General features: G+C 43.4%; 1 protein-coding gene across 5 annotated transcripts in view; it reads left to right on the top strand.

The window, feature by feature from the left end:
• The first annotated feature begins 321 nt into the window (after positions 1–321).
• The window catches only part of PLPP4 (phospholipid phosphatase 4), a 135,509-nt gene continuing 113,699 nt past the window's right edge, over positions 322–22,131 (top strand). For all 5 annotated transcript variants that reach the window (XM_017944389.2, XM_017944388.2, XM_003904339.4 and 2 more), the window contains exon 1: positions 322–724. In XM_017944389.2, the coding sequence (XP_017799878.1) occupies positions 669–724 (56 nt within the window). In that variant the 5' untranslated portion in view covers positions 322–668. The remainder of the gene's footprint in view (positions 725–22,131) is intronic.

The raw sequence follows: 22,131 nt of genomic DNA, 5'->3' as shown, positions 1-22,131 counted from the left end.
GAATTTCAGGTTCGAACAGTGTAGGGAGGGCCGAACACGGGAGGAAGGGAGCGCTCCTCGGCAGGGACCGAGGTTGGCTAGGGCTGCCCTGAGCCCTGGAGAATCCCCAGAGCGCTCGTCCACTACATGCCCACGTGCGTGCGTGTGCCAGGGAGCGAGAGCCCGGACAGCGGGTGTCGGAGGCAGAACCAGGAGCTGCAGAGGAGCCGCGGGCAGAGTCCCAGTGAGCGCGCTGCCCGGGCGCGGAGCCCAGGGGCCGCCCACTGGCGGGGGAGGCGGGGAGCGCGCAGGGAGGCGGGCGGCGGTGGGGCTTTCCCGGGCTTCCCCTCCCCGGGCCGCGTGTGCCCGGCGCGGGCCCAGGACGCGGAGGCGGTTCCCGGGGAGAGGGAGCCCGGAGTCCCCGAGGCGGCCCCGGCTCCGCACTAGGACGCTGGGTCCGCAGCATCGCGAGCGGCCGGCGCGGCTTCCCGGAGCCCCGGAGCCCGAGGCGGGAGGTTTGGGCTGAGCCCTCCCCGGCGCCTGCCCCCGCCCGGCGCCCGCCTCCGCCCCCGCCCGCGGCCTGGAGCGCGCCTCCCTCGCCTCCCAGGGTCTGGCGAGCCGACGCCGGCCGAGCTGCGGGAGCCGCGCAGAGCGCCAGCGGTTGCCGCGGGAGCTGCTCCGGCCGCACCATGCGGGAGCTGGCCATCGAGATCGGGGTGCGAGCCTTGCTCTTCGGAGTCTTCGTGTAAGTAGTGGCGCGCCGCTGGCAGGGCGCACTGACGCGGAGGACCCACCGACCAAGCCTCTCTGTGCCCTAACTTAGTTTGCGCCGCCGCTTCCCACCGGGGCCTGGGTTCGAGGTCCCTTCCCCGCCAAGTGCCCGCAACGTGCCCTATGGGACCAAGAGAGACCCTTCCTCTCTCCTTCCTGGGATCCTAGGCGCGGAGCGACCCCTGCACGCCGGGGCTGAGACCTGCTCCGGGTCTCACCGGGTCCGCGCCTGTCGCCAGCCCCGCACCACCTGCCCAGGGGATCCAGGGCTGCACCTGTGAACAGGGACGCGCACCCTGGCCCGTGTCCTCGGGAAGTTTCTCCTTCTGTGTGATCTTTAAGGCCCGCGTTGGAAGTCTTTGCCCCTGGCCCCATCTGCGGTTCCTCCCCGCTGTGCTGAGGGCCGGACTCCTTCCATGTCCCCGGCTTTAGCGCCCGAGGTCCTGCGGAGCGTTTTCCCAGCGGGCGTTTGCAGCGCTTCTCCTACTGAGATACTGTTGCTGCGGAGGCTTGAGAAGTCAAGGGGCTGCAGCTGGGGGTGGGATACACACACCTGGAGCTCTGTGCCCAGTCGATGTCCGCTTTGGGGGCGGAGGCCCTCCAGGGCAGCCGTGAAATGCCCAGGGTGGCTTTGAGGGGCTGGCACTGGGAACAGCGATCCCGAAAAGAGGAAGGAGTGGTGGCGCAGGTTCTTTCAGAGATGTCTGAGCCTGCTCTGTGAGCCCAGGGACCCACCGCTCAATGACCTCCTGGGCCCAAGCTGCAGGGAGCTGTCGCATCTCTCTCTTTCAGATCTGAGCCCAGAACACCAGCTCAGAGCCACCCCACAGCCTCCCGTGAGCTGCTGTCACCTGGGCACCCACACCTGCACTGGTCCCTCCATCAGTGAGCCAAATTCTCTCCCCCTCTCTGCCCATGGATGTTTTCTGCCTATTCTAAATATTAAAGTTGCATGAACTTTTTGGATTTGCCATGCATTTATTTGTTTGTTTTTGTTTTCGTTTCTGGAAAAGCCCTCCCGAGCCAAACAGGAGGCCCTGTCTGAATTTCTGCCTCAATCTGAAGTCGTCCATGGCAGGTGTGCTGTGTCAAAGATGACTTCTGTTCTGGGCAGCCCAGGGTATACACATGGAAAGAAATGCCCTTTCTTGCATGTTTTTCTTTACCAGGGATTAAATTCATCCAGAGTATTTATTCACACCATCAGAAAAGGCCACGAGCTCCCCCAGATGCAAGCAAGCCCCCCTCTCCCGCCTTCTGCCCGAACACTGGTGTTATTCACTGAGAAGAAGGAACGAGAACTTCAGTTGGGTTTTGATGCATTTGGAAAAACAAAACACTTTTCCCTTCTCTTACTCTATTTTCTACCTTTGGAATGTACGTTAAAACTAGTGATTGCTGTGTGATCAGATGGGGACAGTTTCTAATTAGCAGATAGGCTGAAATCTCATTAAATTATTATGTGATCGAAATGGTAAGTTTTTGGTGCACAGTAGAATTTAACATTTGTTGGGTGAATGTAGGAAGAATGCTGAGATAAAGTGAGATAGACTCTTACACTATCTCATTATCTGGTTTGACTGCTGCTGGGGGTGCTCAGATAAAAAAGGATCCAACAATGTGTAAAAATATTTGTCGTTTTCAGGTGTCCCTTCCAATATCCCCCCAAATATTTATGAGATGTTTACAAATACACAATGGTCTATGCAGTAAATTTGAAAACTTGGTAATTATTGCTTATGTGCGTCTTGCTTTTTCTAAGGGTGTTATGTAAAAACCGGACAGGCAGTTTATGTTCTGTTCTCTCAAGTTCCCTCTTGTGTTACTTAATAGGGGATCTGCTGTCACACATGGACATTGATGGCATTTTTGGATGATTCCCAGGTTTCTTATCGAATTGCTAACAGTGTGTCCAACTTGTGGTTCTTTTACCTGCAAAAACCAGCTTTGGTATTGATGCGAGCCTCCCTAGGGGGGCAGCTCTTGGATGCTCAGATGCTGTTAATATCAGGCATGTACTGACTTCTGGGAGGACGGCTGGGAGCATGCAGAAACAGATGACCCTTTGTTTTCTCAGATAAGCGTCTGGCACCTTGACAGAGACTGACTTTTGGGGGAAGTTTAATTCTTCCTTTTGCCAGCACTGGAATGATGGCAATATTCAGTGGGTTGTACCCACCTCTGCTCACGAAGATGGTGGTCTCAGCGGCACAGGGGTTTAGAACGTCCCATGGGCAGGCTGAATCTGATTTCTCTGTTGCAGCCAGTGTCCAATTCAGCCAGTATAACGCATCATCTAGTTTTGCTTGGTATTTCTACCCTATCGCTCAGGATGAAAGAATTTTTTTGGGGGAGAGGGGGTATCTTGCTTCTTTGCAAACTTCTGCCGCTGGAGAAACATCACCTATAGATGTGCGTGTTCTCTGACTACATTCGCTCTGCATGAGAGCAGGGATCTTGCTGCCCGTAGCCCATATGCTCCTCAAAGATTCGAAGTTAGAGCTAATAAAATGCATTTTGGGCCCATGGGTAGTAGGGATGCAAACTTTTCCTTACTGACTCTTAAAGATCCCATTTTCTGTTTCTAGACTAGGCACAGTGCTGAGGTTTTGTGTATTCAGAATTCGGAGAGGATGCTCTCCAGGCCCTCCCCGCCCCCGCAACCACCCCATAGATGCTCAGTCCTGCCTAAGGACTTCAAATCGTTGGGAAGGAAATTAGTAGAGTAATGCAAATCAAGGCTGGCATATAAAGTTTAACATAACAGAAGATAAATTGGCTACAGGAACCCAGTGTTTAGGAAAAATAAAAGTGAAATGTGAAGTTTTGAGGCTGCATTTAGTACCATGAAGTGTGTGGGCCTTGAGGTCCTATTGCTCTTACTCATGGATTGTGGGCAGAGCAGGAAGGAGAAGCACTTTTGGGCTTTTTCTGTCCTGCTGCTACCCAAGACTCCAGGAGAGATTCTTCTGAGTATTTCTGCAAATGCCAAGGCTAGCAACAGACCTTACTCAGCAAGCACATAGTGTAGAAATGAGATGGCTGGTTAACACCCAGCAGACCAATAGTGCACTACTAGGAGCATGCTACTCACTTTGACCACTATCACCAGTACAATAGCAATCATTTACTGAGATCTCACTGTGTGTCAGGCACCAGTGAAAACTATCGCATATGCCATTTAGCCTGATGAAGGGGGTATATTGATATTTCTTTGTCATAGATGAAGAAACTGAAGCACAGTAAAATTAAGGAACTTCCCAAGTAACAGGGCTAACAAGGGCAGCTCTGAGACCTAAATCTAGAGGCTCCATCTGCAAGGTCTGGACTCTCAATCACTTTGCTTCATAAAAAATAGCGGCCAGTTTTGGTCAGTCCAGGGCTTACTGCATGCAAAAGGCATTCCATGTGATTTCTCTTTTAAGCCTCATCTCACTGGATTCTGTTCATTATTCCCACTTTACAAATAAAGAAACCAAAGTTTAGAAAGGTTGAGTAAGCTGCCTGAAGTCACTCAGCTAGCGGGAGGTGTAACCCTGATTCAAACAGGCGGTTGACCCCATGTCCCTGAGTGGTCATCCTCTGAGACAGAAGACATCCAGCTTCCAGACTGCTATGAAACTGGCCACATCCTGTGAGCAATTCCTTCCTTGACTCCTTAACTCCTAGCAAGTGCACATTGCCTGGAGTGATGTGTGGGAAGCTGTCACTCGAGTTCTAAAACCACACGCTAGGATGACACCTCAAAGGTGGAGGGATGGCAGTGGTGGTTCACACTTCCTAAAAGATGGGATTTGATCATGGCATGGATTTTAAGGGTACGATGTGGTGAGTAAATTGCCAGTGAGAACATCCATCGTAGTAGTAAGAAACTAGGGATACACTGCTTTCTTCTGCTGTTTTTGGCCGTCTTCTCCCAGGACATCAATTAGTTCAAGCACTCTGTATTTACAACATTGGAGAAAGGACCCTAGAAAGATGATGACAATCTCATGTGCTGGGCTGCGGGAAAGGTGGTCTGTCTGTTTCACTTGTAGGCTTGAGTTCCTTGGGGTCTTATCTTCCTCTTTCCTTCCTTCCATCTGCCCTTCTCCCCATCCCTCTCTGTCATTTCTGGTGGCTCTCTGTCTGCAGGATCCCCCCAGGAGCTGCTCAGGATGCCAGGGTGCACAGGTAATGGTGTTTACCTCCCCTTAGATAATCCAGCATCCTTCTTTGAGCTCTTAGGATGCAAGAGGCCTTTGCCAGGCACTGGGGATGAGAGGAGAGAGAAGGCCAGGTGGCCCCCAGTAGCTCACAGTCCAGCAGGGAAAGCACACAGAGGGCCACCATTTGTTATTTTCTCCAATGCAATTACTGGTTTTGAAAGTTTTCCCTCCAAGCATTTCTCTTTCATTGTTCATCCACTTGACGGATATTTGGCACCTTCTAGGTACAAGCATTTGTGATAGTCGTTTCCTTTCCCTTTCATTGGTACGCTTTGATTGGTGTAATTCCAGCAAGACACAGGGAAACTTGGTGCTTTACCTGGTCCAGGTGACTTGCTTGAGGGCACTGGATGTCAGGTAGATTTTTGAAATATCGACACAAACTAACAGATTCATCTGCCCCTAAGAGCCCAGTGTAAGACTCCATGCTGGGGACAGTTGGAGCAAGGTGCTTGGTTTTACTGAGAAGGAGGATGCGTGTGCCAGGGAAGGCTGCCCAGGGCTGAGCACTGAATGCCAGGTGTGCAGATCCTAGGCCTAAGGACATTCCTGCAGGCTAAAGGCCCGGAGGTGTGGAGGCATATTTTGGGTGGGGATGAGGTCACCAAGTCTGGCCTCAGTGTGGGTTTTGGGGTAGGTGGGTGTGGGAGTGGCAGGAAGCGAACCTGGATGGAGAATGCAAGTGGCCTCAGGGCCCTGCAGGGCAGTGGTCATTCCCACAGAGGCAAAACTGGGGGAGCCTGGAGGTTTGAAACAAGACCGTACCATGCTCAGATGTTTGCCCCGGGGTGGAAAGGAACCATTTGGCTGGACACGCAGGCTTTGCTGACCGCGATGGGCTTCGTGGCCACAGCCCTGCTTCATGGCTCTCCAGGACAAGTACTCTCTGCTCTGCGTTGTGGTTAGCTGTCTGCATCTTTAACTTCTTTGCTTTCTCCTTCTCCTAGCTTGGCCTTGGCACGAGCATGGTCAGTGCCTCCTGACTCAGTTTCCCAGGATAATTTTTACAGACCTGAGCATTCTGCATCAGTCCAAAGCAAAGCTGCTTAAGGGGCGGATGGTCTGCTGAGCACCTACGTCAGGATTACGTGGGGCCCAGGTCAGACTAACTGAATTGAAATAGAGATCAAGGCGCTCAGAATCTGCATTTTGAGCAGGGGCTCCTTCCATCCACTGCCTTTGGGAAATACTTATGTGCAGTCTAGTGAATGGATGGCAGCACCATAGGGTAGAGGCAGCAGGCGGTGGCCCTGGAGAATCCTGTCACTAGAGTGGCCTTTGTAAGAGGGAGGGGGACTTTTTGTGTTCACTGAAGTTTTGGGGTTGATTGGCTACTGTACCATCCGTCCTTTCTATCTAATGAATACGGTCAGAATCATTCTGCTTGCTCTCTAGAAACAAGTTTCTTTTTTTTTTGAGATGGAGTCTTGCTGTCGCCCAGGCTGGAGTGCAGTGGTGCGATCTCGGCTCACTGCAAGCCCCGCCTCCCGGGTTCATGCCATTCTCCTGCCTCAGCCTCCTGTAGCTGGGACTACAGGCACCTGCCACCACGCCCGGCTAATTTTTTGTATTTTTAGTAGAGACAGGGTTTCATAGTGTTAGCCAGAATGGTCTCGATCTCCTGACCTCGTGATCCACCCGCCTCAGCCTCCCAAAGTGCTGGGATTACAGGCGTGAGCCGCTGCACTTGGCCTAGAAACAAGTTTCAAATGAGTTATTTGAGGTAAAGAGCTATAACTAAAGACCTCGGGCTTTGGAGCCAGGCAGGTCTGTGTTTGGGTTTTAGCCGTGCCACTAACTAACAAGTTGCCTTCAATCTCTGAACCTCAGTTTCTTCATGTAGGAAATGGAGCTAATACTTACTTCACTGGATTTTATCAGATAAGGTACTTTAAGTGCCTGTGGTACATATAACAAAAATTAGTAGCTTCTCGCCACCCTTGTTAATCCCTATTACATACATGTAGTGTCTAAAAATGACAGCACAGCACAGTGGTTATGACAGTGGCATTTGGCATCAGGTTACCAGGGCTTAAATCCTATTTTGTTTTGTTTTGTTTTATCTTTAATACAGAGTCTCTCTCTCTCTTGCCCAGGGTGGAGTGCAGTGGTGCAACCATAGCTATTCCCCTTAACTCCAGCCATCTCCTTGGGCCCTGCTCTTACAGCCCCAGAGGATTCTTTTTTTGTATATATAGAGTCTTGCTCTATCACCCAGGCTGGAGTGCAGTGGCGTGATCACCACTTACTGCAGCCTCAACCTCCGAGGCTCAAGCAGTCCTCCCACCTCAGCCTCTCGAGGAGCTGGGACTACAGGTGTGTCATTGTAGCCAGCTGTTTTATTTTTTGAAGAGGCGGGGTCTGTGTGGCCTAGGCTGGTCTTGAACTCCTGGGCTTACGAGATCCTCTCACTTCGGCCTCCCAGAGTGCTGGGATTACAGGTGTGAACCATTGTGCCTAACCAAATCCTGGTTTGCAACTTATGTGCTGTGTGACCTTTGGGAGAAAGTATTTATCCCCTTCTGTCATTGTTTCTCCTTCTGTTCAACGGGAATGTCCATCGTATTCATGAATGTAAGAATATGTTAAAAACATATTTTATTGAAGTATCAGTTTGAATCATATTAAACGTATTTTATTGAAGTATTGGGAGTATTAAATGGGACAGTATCCAGCTCATTGTAGGTGCTCAGCAAATGGTGATGTTATTATTATTATCCTTTTGTCGAAATGAATCCATAATATACGCTAAAGAGAAACACCGTAGGTGTCTAATGATGTTCTTTTTACAAATGATTTGCCACAGGATTTCTAGACAAGAATCAACTCCTGGAAGTGTATTCCTAATGATTCCTTTTAGGCCTCAAAAGGGAGGGATGTACCTTGCCGTAAGTTTGTCCAGTGAGTCAGAACCCCAGAGCTTGCTGTCTGGTGGGGTGGGCCGGCCTCAGCCTTGCAGTTTCTCAGTGGTGGCTTAAATTGCTGGCCCTTTACAACAGGGATTCTAGGAGGTCGAATTAAAGTGCTATCAGCATAGCTGCATTAGATAACATACTGGGAAATGCTATGTTGTGTTCTTAGATGACGTAACGTAAGGAAAATGCTATGTCCCCATTGTTAACTTTGCACACAGGGCTCAGTTAGAAGCCACGTCCAGGGGGTGCTTTTCTTCAGGTACCCCCTCAGCCCATCTGTGCATGCTGTGCAGTGGCGCCGGTGTTTCTGCTCCCCTCCCTGAGAAGGTGTCTGCCTTGTCATCTGATAAATGGGGCATCCTTCTGTTTGAAATATTACTTGCCACTGTAAAATGAGTTGGCTGTACCCAGAATTCTGAGAATTGATGATGTTTTCCCACAGGGAGATAAATGCTCCCGGCACTGCAAAAGAAATGCATGGTTGCATAACTTGTGGATAAAGTTATCTCAATTAGTTGTAAAGATTATGCCTTTTGTGACACACGCAAGGCTCATAAAAGCTCACGACCTCTATTTTTCGATGATAGCATTTGTAAATAGAAAGATATCTTGGTAATAGTGCTTCTTTAAAAATATTATCTTGCTGTTCTATGTGGATGAAATAGAAACACTGTTTTTACAGCGAGGAAGCTCCTTCTGACAAGACTGTTGCCTGCCAGTGGGCCCTCATCATTCAACCAGAAGCCGCACAGGTGTTAAGAGCAAGGTTTGGGATTCCTGGGATGAGTGAAAGAAGGCTGAGAGGAACTGGGGCTGCAGAACCCAGGGGCAGCTTCATCACAGTCTTTCAGTATGTAACTGTGAAACATTATCCCACAGAAAGGAGGAATTAGTTATTCTGTCTCCACTAAAGACAAAGCAAGACAAATCGGCAGAAAAACAGGGCGAGAAGTGGCAGGAGCATCTAGGCTGGTTTCTAGAAAGGTAGCAGTCTGCCAATCAATGCTAGATGTTTCTTTCTTCTTTACCAGAGGGTTTTTAAAAACATATTTTATTGAAGTATTAGTTTGAACCGTATGAAATTGCTGATATTTGAGTATTTTGACCTATAAAACCGGGCATTTCTTTCAGTTCAACCTAAAATAACATACACAAAGAAATGTGCACTATTCATAATTGTACAGCTGCCCAGAAAACTCCCCAATCTACCAAGCCCCCTTCCACCACCCTGACTTCTAACATCATTTGAACTCTATAGAAATGGAACCATAAAGCGTGTGTTCTTTCGTGTGACTTTTTTTGTTGAACACGTTTTTGAGATTTCTCTCTGTTGTCGTGGGTGGCGGCAGTTTGTTCATTCTCGTGTGCTCCCATTTATTTCTTCATTTTACCCGTGAATATATAGGATATTTATCATTTTTGGCTATTAAATGTAGTGCTGCTATTGGTTTTTGGTGAACATTTTGTAATTTCTTGTAGGGATCTACATAGAGGTGGAACGGCTGGGTTTTTCATCAGAAGTTCTTAAGGAAGGATTTGGCCTCTCGGTCCAGCTATACCTCTAAAAGCAATATTTAGCCTGTATGATGCTATAATCTCCATCTGCTGAGCAGCTACCTTGTAGAAAGCATGCAGTGGGCCTGGCAAGTGACAGGGCCTGGCAAATGGGTCCCATTCTGCAGGCAGATGGGCAGCGTGGCCCACTTCTGATGAGAAACCCAGCCGTTCCACCCCTATGTAGATCCCTACAAGAAATTACAAAATGTTCACCGAAAACCAATAGCAGCATTGCGCTTAATAGGCAAAAATGATAAATATCCCATATATCCATGGGTAAAATGAAGAAATAAATGGGAGCACACGAGAATGAACAAACTGCCGCCACCCACGACAACAGAGAGAAATCTCAAAAACATGTTCAACAAAAAATGTCACACAAAAGAGCACACGCTTTATGGCTGCATTTCTATAGAGTTCAAATGATGTTAGAAGTCAGGGTGGTGGAAGGGGGCTTGGCAGACTGGGGAGTTTTCTGGGCAGCTGTATAATTATGAATAGTGCACATTTCTTTGTGTATGTTATTTTTAGGTTGAACTGAATGAAATTCCCAGTTTTACAGGTCAAAACACTGAAATCATGGTGAAGACGTGACACCCTGACTCTGCTGATTATAAAGATGTGTCCGAGCCTCCTCCTCTGTAAAATGGGGACACTGTCTCACCTCCTAGGGAGATTGTAAAGATGAGGTGATGTGAGATGTGCCAGGTATCTTGCACAAAGATGGCACATAGTAGGTGCTAAGGCGAGTCTCTTTTCCTTCCTCCACCTCCCTCCTTCCTAGAACTGAGGTGAAGATACAGGTCAATTGAAAGATGCCTGACATCACAGTGTAATAATAATAATAATAAAATAGCATAGCTCTCAAAACTGCAGGAGAGAGCTGAGCCTTCAACTAGGATTTAGAAATTTCCTAGAAGACATCTGAATCATAATCCAAGAAAAAGAAATTGCTGACATGTAAGTGTGTGTAGGTTGTTTTTTTTTTTTTTTGAGACGGAGTCTCGCTCTCTTGCCCAGGCTGGAGTGCAATGGCATGATCTTGGATCTCGGATCTCAGCTCACTGCAAGCTCTGCCTCCCGGGTTCACGCCATTCTCCTGCCTCAGCCTCCTGAGTAGCTGAGACTACAGGCGCCCGCCACCACGCCCGGCTTTTTTATTTATTTTAATTTTTTTTTAGTGTGGACGGAGTTTCACTGTGTTAGCCAGGATGGTCTCGATCTCCCGACCTTGTGATCTGCCCGCCTCGGCCTCCCAAAGTGTTGGGATTACAGGCGTGAGCCACTGTGCCTGGCCTGTGTAAGTATCTTATTATTGACATCTATTGCCACCTTGGTTATAGGAAAGCAGGGAGGTGGAGGAGACACCTGCTAGCTACTAAGAAAGAACACTTTAATGCCTACTATGTGCCACCTCTGTATTTGGCACTTGTCACAATCGTATGCTTTAATTATGACACTTCTCAGGTCCTGATTTACAGAGTTAAGAGTTAATGCTCCCTCATTCAGAGAGCTCTTACCAATTGACAAGGAAAGAGGAGCTCATCAACAGAAAAATGGGCAACAGATATGAGCAGAAAACTAACAAAAGTTCAAAAACTGCCACACTTTAAATCTGTGATTTTTTAATGTTAACTTTTATTTTAAGTTCAGGGGTACATATGCAGGTTTGTTACAGAGGTAAACTCATATTACGGGGGTTTGTTGTGCAGACTATTTTGTCATCCAGGTATCAAGACTAGTACCTATTAGTTACTTTTCCTGATCCTCTTCCTCCTCCCACCCACCACCCTCCAGTACGCCTCAGTGTCTCTTGTTCCCCTATATGTGTTCATGTGTTCTTATCTTCCACTTATAAGTGAGAACATGTGGTACTTGGTTTTCTGTTCCTGCATTAGCTTGCTAAGGATAATGACCTCCAGCGCCATCCATGTGCCTGCAAAGGACATGATCTCATTCTTTTTTGTGGCTGCATAGTAGCTCATGGTGTATATGTACGACATTTTCTTTATCTGGTCTATCATTGATGGGCATTTAGGTCGATTCCATGTCTTTGCTATTGTGGCTAGTGCTGCAATGAACATAGTGTGTACGTGTCTTTATTATAGAATGTAAATCTGTGATTTCTATAGCAATGCAAGATATGCATCTGAAAACAGCAAAATAACAATGAATATACATTAGTAGAAGCTTTTTATGTGCTACAATGGAAGAATGTGCAGCTATTAAAATTAGTTATATAATAGGTAGTTATTTGTTAACTTGAGAAGGCATCTATGAACCATTGTTACATAATAAAAGCAGTTTACAAAAGTGTGCATGATGCTAGTTTAATGTGGTAATGTAATAAAATCAATTGTGCCTACATCTCTATAAAGATACACAATACAGTTTTAACGGTGGTTATTTTGTGCTGATAGGACTATGTACTATTTGCTTTTTAAATGTTGTTTATGTCTAAATTATTTTATAGTAAGCATTTATTATTTCATACACAATCAAAAATCAATATAGATGTTTTCTGTTATGGAAAGAGGCCAGTGAAATATTCCAGGATAGGGCACTGAATGATTTTTTTGTGATTGCTTTAGAAATATTTAAAGTGACAATGTGTCAAAAAATCAACCTTTCTACATTTTATATCAACTAAAGTATTTAAGAAAAATCAGAAAGTAAAGATTACTATGCAGAATGTATAGGTTTGTGTTTTCAAATGTGATCAGATGCTCAGGTGGAATAGTAAATGGGTACAACTGTTTTGAAGAGCAATATTACAGTGCACAAATAGCCATAAAATTATTCCTGCCCTTTGATTTAGAATTCTTGGTAAAAAATACATGGAGGCACTAATGGAAGAGATACCAAAATCCTCATATATAAAGATTATTTTTGCTGTGTTCCATACAAAACAAAGTAAATGTATTTGTCAAATAAAAATTAAATTAAAACTCAAATGGTCAACATTTGAAGATGATTTGGTAGATTGTGAACACACAGAATATTATCTAGTTATTGGAAGAATCATTTGAAAATCATGAAGAAACGTGGTGAAATTTTATGATGTAATAGTTAAGGAAAAACACTATACAAAAAATATGCCTTGGAATTGCAACTATTTGAAGTATGTCTGATTTGCACAAATACTAGGAAGGATTACACCAAAATGAATGTGATGGAAATGAATGTATTTCTTCTCACTTAAATTTCTTTCAGGATTATAAAATACTTGTGAAAATTAAAGCAATACAAAAAGTGTAAGGCTCCTGGAACCACTTCAACTTTCTCTGCCTATTCTATTCTCTTCACTTTTTATACACATTTGTATATAATTAACAAAACCACTGGAAACACATTTTATTTATGGCTTAATTTTTAAACTCATCTCTTTAAGATATTATATATATAAACACATACTTGATTGTTTTTTACTGGCTGTGTGGTGTTCCATTATATTAACCTATTCATGGAATCTTAGGGTATTTTCATTTTTTGCTTTGAAAAACAGTGTTGCAGTTGTTGCATACATTGTAGTGTACCTGTTCAAGTATTGCTTCATGATAAGCTCTTACAAATGAATTTTCTGGGTCAAGACCACATGCATTTTTTTTAAGAGACGAAGTCTGGCTCCGTCACCTAGGCCAGAGTGCAGTGGTGCGATCTTGGCTCACTGCAAGCTTCGCCTCCCACGTTCACGCCATTCTCCTGCCTCAGCCTCCTGAGTAGCTGGGACTACAGGTGCCCGCCACAAGGCCCAGCTAATTTTTTTTGTATTTTTACTAGAGACGGAGTTTCACCATGTTAGCCAGGATGGTCTCGATCTCCTGACCTCGTGATCCGCCCGCCTTGGCCTCTCAAAGTGCTGGGATTATAGGCATGAGCCACCGCGTCCGGCCCACATGCATTTTAAATTCAGATGAATACTGCCAAATTGTCCACCCAAAGAGCTTCACATACTTACATTTCACCGCTGTGTGTGAAGGTGTCTGTTTTTATGCATCCTTGCCAATGTTGGATGTTTTGTATTTCTGCCATGGCCTGGAATATAACATTTACTTCACTTTGCGTTTCTCTATGTTTAGTATTGAGCATCTTTTCACAAGCATATTGGCAATTTGTATTTCTTCAGTGAAATATCTGTATTTTCCTTTATCCATGTTTCTGTTGGATCTCTGAATTAATCTTACTGATGTGTAGGTGTGCTTTATGCCTTATAAATACGGATCTTCTCTTTCATATATTGCAAATATTTTTCCAGGTCTATGGTTGATTTTTAAGTTTCTTTATAATTTCTATTATTGTATATGTTTTAATTTTATGTAGTTAAATCTATGAGTCTTTCTTTGTTTCAGTTTCAGTCTTATTTAGAAAGTCCTTTCCCATCTAAAACAGAAATGTTCTTCTGTATTATCTAGTGTTTTATACTTTTGTTCTTTAATTTTAATTTGTTAGTGGTTTGGTTCTTTATTTGTTACTTGTCCCACTCAAATGGTTTGTCGGTTATGGAATAGTCCATTATTTTCTTGCATCTTATGGGATTGCAACTAAATTCTATTCTGAATATCTATTTGCCTGGTATTGTCTCAAGTAACATTTTAATTATTGTAATTTTATAGTATTTTTAGATATCTGTAGGGAAAATTTACCCCCACTCCACTCACCCCACTCCACCCACTGGGAAGGAGTGGAGTACAGTGGTTAAGGTTTTAGGCTCTAGTGCCAGGATACCTAAATACAAATCTGCTACTTACTGGCTATCATTTGGGTAGGTTACTTTATGTCTCTGTGCTTTAGTTTCCTGACGTTTAAGGCAGATAATGATAGTGCTAAAATAGTTTTATTGTATTGAGACCAGAGACTGTGGCTTGTATGATTTCTATATTTTATAACTGATTATGATTTTCTGTGTGGCCTCATACATAGTCATTTTTTTGGCTGTAAATTTATATAGATTGAACATAATGAATAGTTTGGTGAGTGTAAAGTTCTAAATATAGTAAAAGAAGGTAGCCATGCTATTAAAATTTTCTATAGTCTTATTCTTTTAATTTGGTCTTTTTAATTTGAAGGTATGCTATCTCTGTCAAACAAGAATAATTAGTAGCCTTCACATTGTTTTTTGGAAATAATTAATATTTTGTGTTATTAAAACCAACTTATTATGTGTTTTCTTTTTATGGTGCTTTATTTTTATGTTTTATCCCCTTTGTTTCTTTCTTTTAGCTGAATAGCTCAAGCGTTCTTTGCTACCCTCCTTTTTTACTTTAGTAATTTGGATGTCATAATTTCTATGTCTATATTTCTAGTTAGTATTCTTAAATTTTATCTCCTTCTGATTCTTGAGCTTTTATTATTATAAAATTTCTATTTGTCTTTGTATTAATATTATTATCTTAAGGTCTACTTTAACGTTAATATATTACTACATTATATTTATTGAGGTTAAAGTCTGCATAGAGTATCTTTTTCCATCCTTTTACTTTCAACTTATCTGTATCTTTATTTTTAACATACGGCTTTCGTAAATAGCACTTAGTTATATCTTTTACCTTTATCTGTCTGGCCAATCTCTGCCATTTAATTGGAGTGGTTAAGCCATTTACAGTTAATGCAATTATTAATATGGTTGAATTTAAATCTACCACCTTTTACTATTTGTTGCATGTGTTCCTTGTCTCTCTTTTTTCTTTCTTCTTTTAGATTAACTAGAAACTTGTTTGTTTTCCATTTTATCTCCTATATTGAATTGTTAGCTATATCTCTTTAAAAAATTTAGTAGTTTATTTCACAATTATAATATGCACTTTTTACTTATTACCACCATCTTCCCTGTGTCATTTATTATACCATTTCATGTACAATGTAAAAATCGTATGTCAGCGTACTTTCATTTCTACTCTCATGCCTTTGGTATATTGTTATAGATTTTACTTCTATATATAAATCTCACAAAACATTTAAATTATTTTTACTTTAAACAATCAACATACTTTGACAGCAATTAAAATTTTAAAAAATTTGCCAACATAGTTATCATTCTCAATGTTCTTTATCAGTTCTGTTAGATTTGGTTTTTCCCTTTGGGATTATATCCCTTCAGCCTGAATAACTTCCTTTAGCATTTCTTATAATGCAGATTGCTGGAAATAAATTCTCCTGGCTTTTGTTTTCTTGAAATTATTAATATCTTTATTTTGCCTTTATTTTTGAAAGATTTTTTGGTTGGATGTAGAATTCTCAGTTGACAGTCGTCATTCAACACTTTGCATTGTCTTGTGGATTCCATTGTTTCTGATGATAAGTCAGCTTCTACTGTTATTGCTGCTTTTATGAATGTAATGCATTTTTGCTCTTGATTGTTTTTAAAACTTTCTGTTTATGTTTTACTTTCAGCAATTTGATTGTGATGTGTCTAGGTTGGACTCATTTGTATTTTTCCCATTTCTTTTCATTGAGATTATTGGAGATAATGGTTTGATGTCTTTCATCAATTAAATAGTCCTAAGACATTATTTTATCCAATATTTCTTCTACCCTATTCTGTTGCTCCTGTACTTTTGGTTCTTCATGTACATATACATACATATTAGACTGTTTAATAATGTTCTATAGATCTTGGATGCTCTATTCTATTTTTAAAGTATTTTCCCTCTCTGTGGCTCAGTTTAAGATAATTTCTATTGATTTGCCTTCAAATTCACTAATTCTTTATTATACTGATTCTACTGTGTCTATTCTGTTGGTATGTTCATGCAATAAATGTTTTATTTCAGATATTCATGAGTTCAGATCTAGAATTTTCATTTGGTTGTTTTTTAGAGATTTAGTTTCTCTGTTGAAGTTTCCGTCTGTTATCCATTGTGTTCATCTTTCCCTGTCATCTTTTAACATATTTATAATGGAAGATCCCTTTGCACCAATTCCCACATCAAGATGATCTTTACCTTTGACCTTCTCTGTTGATGGTGGGTCACATTATCTCTCTTCCTTTGCATGTCTAGTAACTATTACATATTGGACATTGTGAAACATACATTGTAGAGATTCTGGATTGTTATTTTCCCCTAAGAGTATTGCATTTTGTTTTGGCATGCAGTTAATATACTTTTGGGTCATTTCAGTCTTCAGAACTTTGATTCTAGGCTATTGTCGGGCAAATCTATCTTGTTTTTTTCCCTAGATTGTATCCCTTAATCTGGGATGTGATTTTTTACTCCTATGGTTTTGCCCTTCTGAGGTTTCAGTAGAAAGCCTAACTTGGATACATTTCAGTCCCAGACTGTATCTCCTAGCACTGGCTAGGTGCTGAAATCTCTGCTTGGCTCTTTGAACTGTGACTGTTACTTTCCACTGGGGGTTCTTGGAGTCTTTTTCTGCACATTGCAATTTCTGAGTTAGCCAAATAATTTGAAGGAAATTTATATATAGAACTTGGGTTCCCCTTCTGAGGCTGATATGGTTTGGCTCTGCATCCCCACCCAAATCTCATGTTGAATTGTAATCCCCACATATTGAAGGAGGGGCATGGTAGGAGGTGATTGAATGATGGGGTCAGACTTCCCCCTCGTTATTCTCGTGATACAGTTCTCATGAGATCTGGTTGTTTGAAAGTGAGTAACACTTCCCCCTTCACTCTCTCTCTCCCCTGCTGCCGGGTGAAGATGTGCTTGCTTCCCCTTTGCCCTTCTGCCATGATTGTAAGTTTCCAGGGGCCTCCCCAGCCATGCTCCCTGTACAGCGGAACCATGGACTAGGTAACCTCTTTTCTTTATAAATTACCCAGTCTTAGGTAGTTTTTTTTCAGCAATGTGAGAACGAACTAATATAGAGGCCAACCTCCTTTATATGGAGGTTTCTTCTTCGTTGTACTATGTATTATTTTTTTCTATCTGGTTTATCTTTTTCATAATTTTTTTCCCCTTCTTCTTTACTGATTGGTACTCTTTGAGGCTCTTCAACCTGTATATGGATTTATGTTTATGTTTTTATTACTTTCAGTGGTGTTTCAAGAGGGTAGAGAGACAAAATATATGAGTTCAATCAGCCATCTTGACCTAGATGTCTCTTTGAAGAGATTTAACATTTTTTCTTTGACACAGGTTTACATTTTTTACGTACAAAATTATAGTTTTAAAAAATCCATCAATTTTTACTTTTACCATGACTATTTTTATGGTTCTCTGAGTTATCCTTCAAATGGCCTCATTTTGTCTATCTAAAATTTACCTGTTTTACAAAATTCAGCTCAGAATTTACTTTTCTGTGGTGTGTTGTTTGAAATATCAGCCCTGAATTAATGTACGTAATACTGATGACAGTTATATAGAAGTCCCACATTTATTTTTATTTATTTTTTGATTATGGAAATACATCGTTCCTGAATATATTATGTTTTCATTCATTCTTGTGGGCCAGTAAAAAGATCTTCAGTCATATAATATTAAATTAGACTTTTAAATATTAATGCTTTATTTATGAAAACCCTTGTGAAACATTGATGCTTTGCTTTTATTTATCCTGACACAAAAAAATCTTATTGTTCGTTAAAAGCAAACTGGGGTTGTTTGGCTCTAGAGATGATGATATGATAATGATGAGAACAATGGCAGTAATGACTAATATTTATTGAGTATTTTCTATATGCCAGGCAGTGGCATAGTTAAGGCAGTTTACTCCATGACTATTCAAACAACTCTATGAGGTAGGAATTTTATCATCCTTTCATTTTTTTGGATGAGAAATTCAAAGCTTAGAGAGGTTAAAGATTTCACCCAGTGTCACATTGTTAGTAAATAAGATGACAGTGTTTTGAGTGAAAATTTTAAATTGAGTATTTTATGTCTTGAAGCAATTTACACCAGATTTGGATGGGGCGGGGGAAGAAAGGGGCTGGTAGTGAGGCTTTCTTTTTTTTTTTTTTTTTTGAGACGGAGTCTCGCTCTATCGCCCAGGCTGGAGTGCTGTGGCCGGATCTCAGCTCACTGCAAGCTCCGCCTCCCGAGTTTACGCCATTCTCCTGCCTCAGCCTCCGAGTAGCTGGGATTACAGGCGCCCGCCACCTCGCCCGGCTAGTTTTTTGTATTTTTTAGTAGAGACGGGGTTTCACCGGGTTAGCCAGGATGGTCTCGATCTCCTGACATTGTGATCCACCCGTCTCGGCCTCCCAAAGTGCTGGGATTACAGGCTTGAGCCACCGCGCCCAGCCAAGGCTTTCTTATAATTAGATGACCCTAGTGACCTCAGTGAAATCATGGATACAAAGGGGATTGACAATTCCCGAGCAAGCGGAGCTTTGATATTCACCAGATGGCCCCCAGCATGAGTGATGTTATACCCAGCAGCTCCCTGGGGGAATCCTTAGGGATTATTATATCCATTCCCTTCTTTTTCTTTTTAAGAAGATTTTTCTGTTTTTCCCTCTTAACCAAGGGCCTTACTTAGAGCCTCCTTGTTGTTCAGTGGCACCTCGGTGTCTTGACTTTTGGCCCCACAGGCCTGCGTTAGCATGGGACTTCCTCCCTTCCTAATAAGGCATGGGTTCTGCACATTTGGCCTTGTTCTTTTCCCATTCATTGGAGGTTATATGAATGCAGCTGTGTTTCTAGATAGGCTTTGTGGGGCAGCTACTTGGGAGAGCTGCTCTTTACTACAACAAACTCTTGCTCTAAAGGAAGTCCTGGCAGTTCCCTTCTGTGTATTTATCATACTTCTGTGGGATGCATGAGACAGACGTGTTCACAGGTCCAGAGGACAACATGAGATGATAAGCGAGCCTGGCCTTTGAGTGGTATATTCTTCCGCAATGGTCTCCCTGGCCTGAGGTTTCCTGTGGATTTTGTTCTAAGTATCAGGAAAAGGGATGGAACCTGAAGTTCAGAGGGGCGTGTTCCTGGAGGTGTTTTTTCTACGAAGACCAGCTTGAAAACCCAGAGGGCACCACATGTCACGCTGGGAATAGCTGCACTTTGGGAAAAATATCTGCAGATGGTAACACTGACCTTCTTTGTTCCAGGTTCTTATCCTGGCATGATGTGGGTAGGGGGCACAGTGTCCACCACCCTCACTTAAGATAATGTCTGAAATCACTTCCATTCCTCCATTCCTGCAGCCTCAGACATGCATTGATTGGGTCCTAGTGTGCCAGGCACTGTATCAGGCCCAGGGAACATGGAGATAAATAGTGGCATGTGCCTGTGTCACAACTGTCCACGTGGACAGCAGGACCCTTGGAGATCTGGGCTGTAGTGGAGCTGGGACTTGGGTGGGAAGAATGGTGGCTCTCAGAGCTAAGAGCAAAAAGGGAGTGGAGGACATTAAGGATGCATTTTGCCTGGGGCCAACTGTGCCCCCCTGTGCAGGCCTTGCCTCCAGCTCTCCAGCCCCAGGGCCAGCTCTTTGGACTCTTTTCCATAAATTATAACAGCTGCTGCTTCTTTTTGTTGTTGTTGTTGAGGGCTTACTCTGTGCCAGGTAATGTTTTTGTGCTTTGTGTGCAATTATCTCATCTAAACCTTACACCACCACCATGATGTAGATGCTGTCATTTTTCTCCCTTTATAATTGGGGAAACTGATACTCGGGGAAGGAAGTCATTTGCCCATAGTCATTTGTCAATAGGTGGCACAGATGGAATTAGAGTCCCGGCTGACTTTCAACTTCCTTGTTCCTATTGCTCTGTTGCTGCAGTTGGGTGGGGTGATACTTTGTCCCCAGCTTTCCACATACTGGCCTGCCCACTGCGGGTCATAACAAACCCACACTCAGATGCAGTCCAGTCTAGTGGTGGTGATCCCAGGATCAGGAGCTAGAATGTGTGGGACTAAATGCTGCTTCTACCTCTACTTAGGTTACTCTAACCTCTCCTCCCTAGAAATAGTGCCTACTGGATGGGGTTCTCAGGGCACAGATGCTAGCGGGGTGGTACCTGGCATGCAGGGAGAACACCACAAGTGTAAGCCCTTACATTGCCTTCATAGGTGCTTGGCTAAAGCTTCCCTTACCCTTCTTGCCTCTGTCTTGAGAGCACCATGTTTTTCTATGCCCTCTCCCAGTGGTCTTCTTGTCACCCTGACCTTGTCTTGCCTATGAGAGCCACTTGTTTATAAGAACTATCTTAGTTCACCGTAATCTTGGCTTCTTTCTTTAACAAATCGAACCTCTCCCTGGATGTCTGCAGACTTGTAGGAAAATAGTGTCTGCCTTGGAATAACCAATGTAAAAAGCATCAAGAGACTCGGACGAAACTTGATTAATTATCTGTGTACTTTATGCCGAAAGAGTGAATCATGGTCTTCATTTTCCTCTCAAGAATGTGAGCTGCCTGCTTTGAATTAATCCAGAATGGTGTTTCAAAAAAAAAAAAAAAAAAAAAAAAAAAATTCTGCTGTACTGCCTGAGGCTTTTCTTTTTCTTTCTCAGAGAATCTAAAGGTATGTCGAATAATTTTTGGATTAAATGTAATTATTTCAAGTTAAAAAAAAAAGCAGAAGAAAATAACTTTGTGAAGGTTGTGCTCCAGAAAGAAGTGTTCCCATCGTCAGTTTTGTTTGTTTGTTTCTGAGCAAGGTGCTTTGAAAATCACCCCCCATTTTTCTGCTGGCTGAGCTGGAAATCACAAACTCTTGCCTCCTATGGGAAATCAGAAAGCAGTTCTTGGTCTGGACTGAGCTGGGTCCGATGCCACACTGAACAGAGTCAGGTTCTGTGTAAGAATCAGTGTCAGAGAGAAAGCAGTCTGGGTGTCATTTCCCGGCATGGCCTTGGGCTAGGAAAGCATCTGCCCCTCTCTACAGTAAGTCCCTTGGGAGGAGGGGCCTTGGCTATTGTGTTCACCTTGTCTCTGTCACCCCCGATATATGCCTGGCACATAGTAGATGCTCAGGAAATACCAAGTGAATGAATTGACTGCAGTGAGAGAATTTTAGATCACGCTTCTGCCTACTGGAGGAATGGGCTCTCCCCATGGGAATCTCCTGGGCCTGAGTATAGGAGATAGTGGCCATAGCTTGCCCTGCTGACATGCAGAGAATCTTAGAGGACAAGTTGAGGAGGGCATGAATCACTGAAGGAGGACAATTTTCTTCTACAGGAAGACATGCAGCAAGGAAAGGGTGAAGGGTTTCGTTGAGATGCCCTTTGGGTCTGCTACTCCATCAGCTGCCTGTAATGGGTAACCCCTGGCCCGCCGCATTGCACTTTGCCACTTAGAGGCTGTGCAGGGTTGGATCAAGGAGGGAGATGGCAAAGGTGACAGTGGGGTAGTGTGAGTTTGTGCACATTTGATTAAATGTCAGGACACATGCCAAGGTTTTCCACATTTTCATTTCTCATCATGACCCATGCCTAGAGCTGACTGTCCCACCTTCTCGTGAGGGGTCCTTAATGGAGTCTGGCCCATTTCCTCAGGTGCAGCTTCCAGGCCCAGATACTTAGCACATCTTCCGGGAAGGGAGCTGTCCAGGGTGCCTGCTTTGCCCTCATAGCTGAAACTCACCTCTTCCAAAACCACAGCTTCTAAACAACTTATCTTTGCTGGAATTCTTTCTCTTATTTTAACTCAGCTATTTGGTAAAATTATGAAACAAGCATAGGCTCGAGGTAGGAAACTTATATGATACACAGATAAAATGGATAGAAAATAAGATTATTTATGATCCTACTACCCAGAGAAAACTACAGTTAACATTCTTGTGTGTGGTCTTTCA

This window comes from Papio anubis, chromosome 11 (genome assembly GCF_008728515.1).
Source record: "Papio anubis isolate 15944 chromosome 11, Panubis1.0, whole genome shotgun sequence".
Taxonomy (NCBI): Eukaryota; Metazoa; Chordata; class Mammalia; order Primates; family Cercopithecidae; genus Papio; species Papio anubis.
This window is presented reverse-complemented; position numbering and strand designations above follow the sequence as displayed.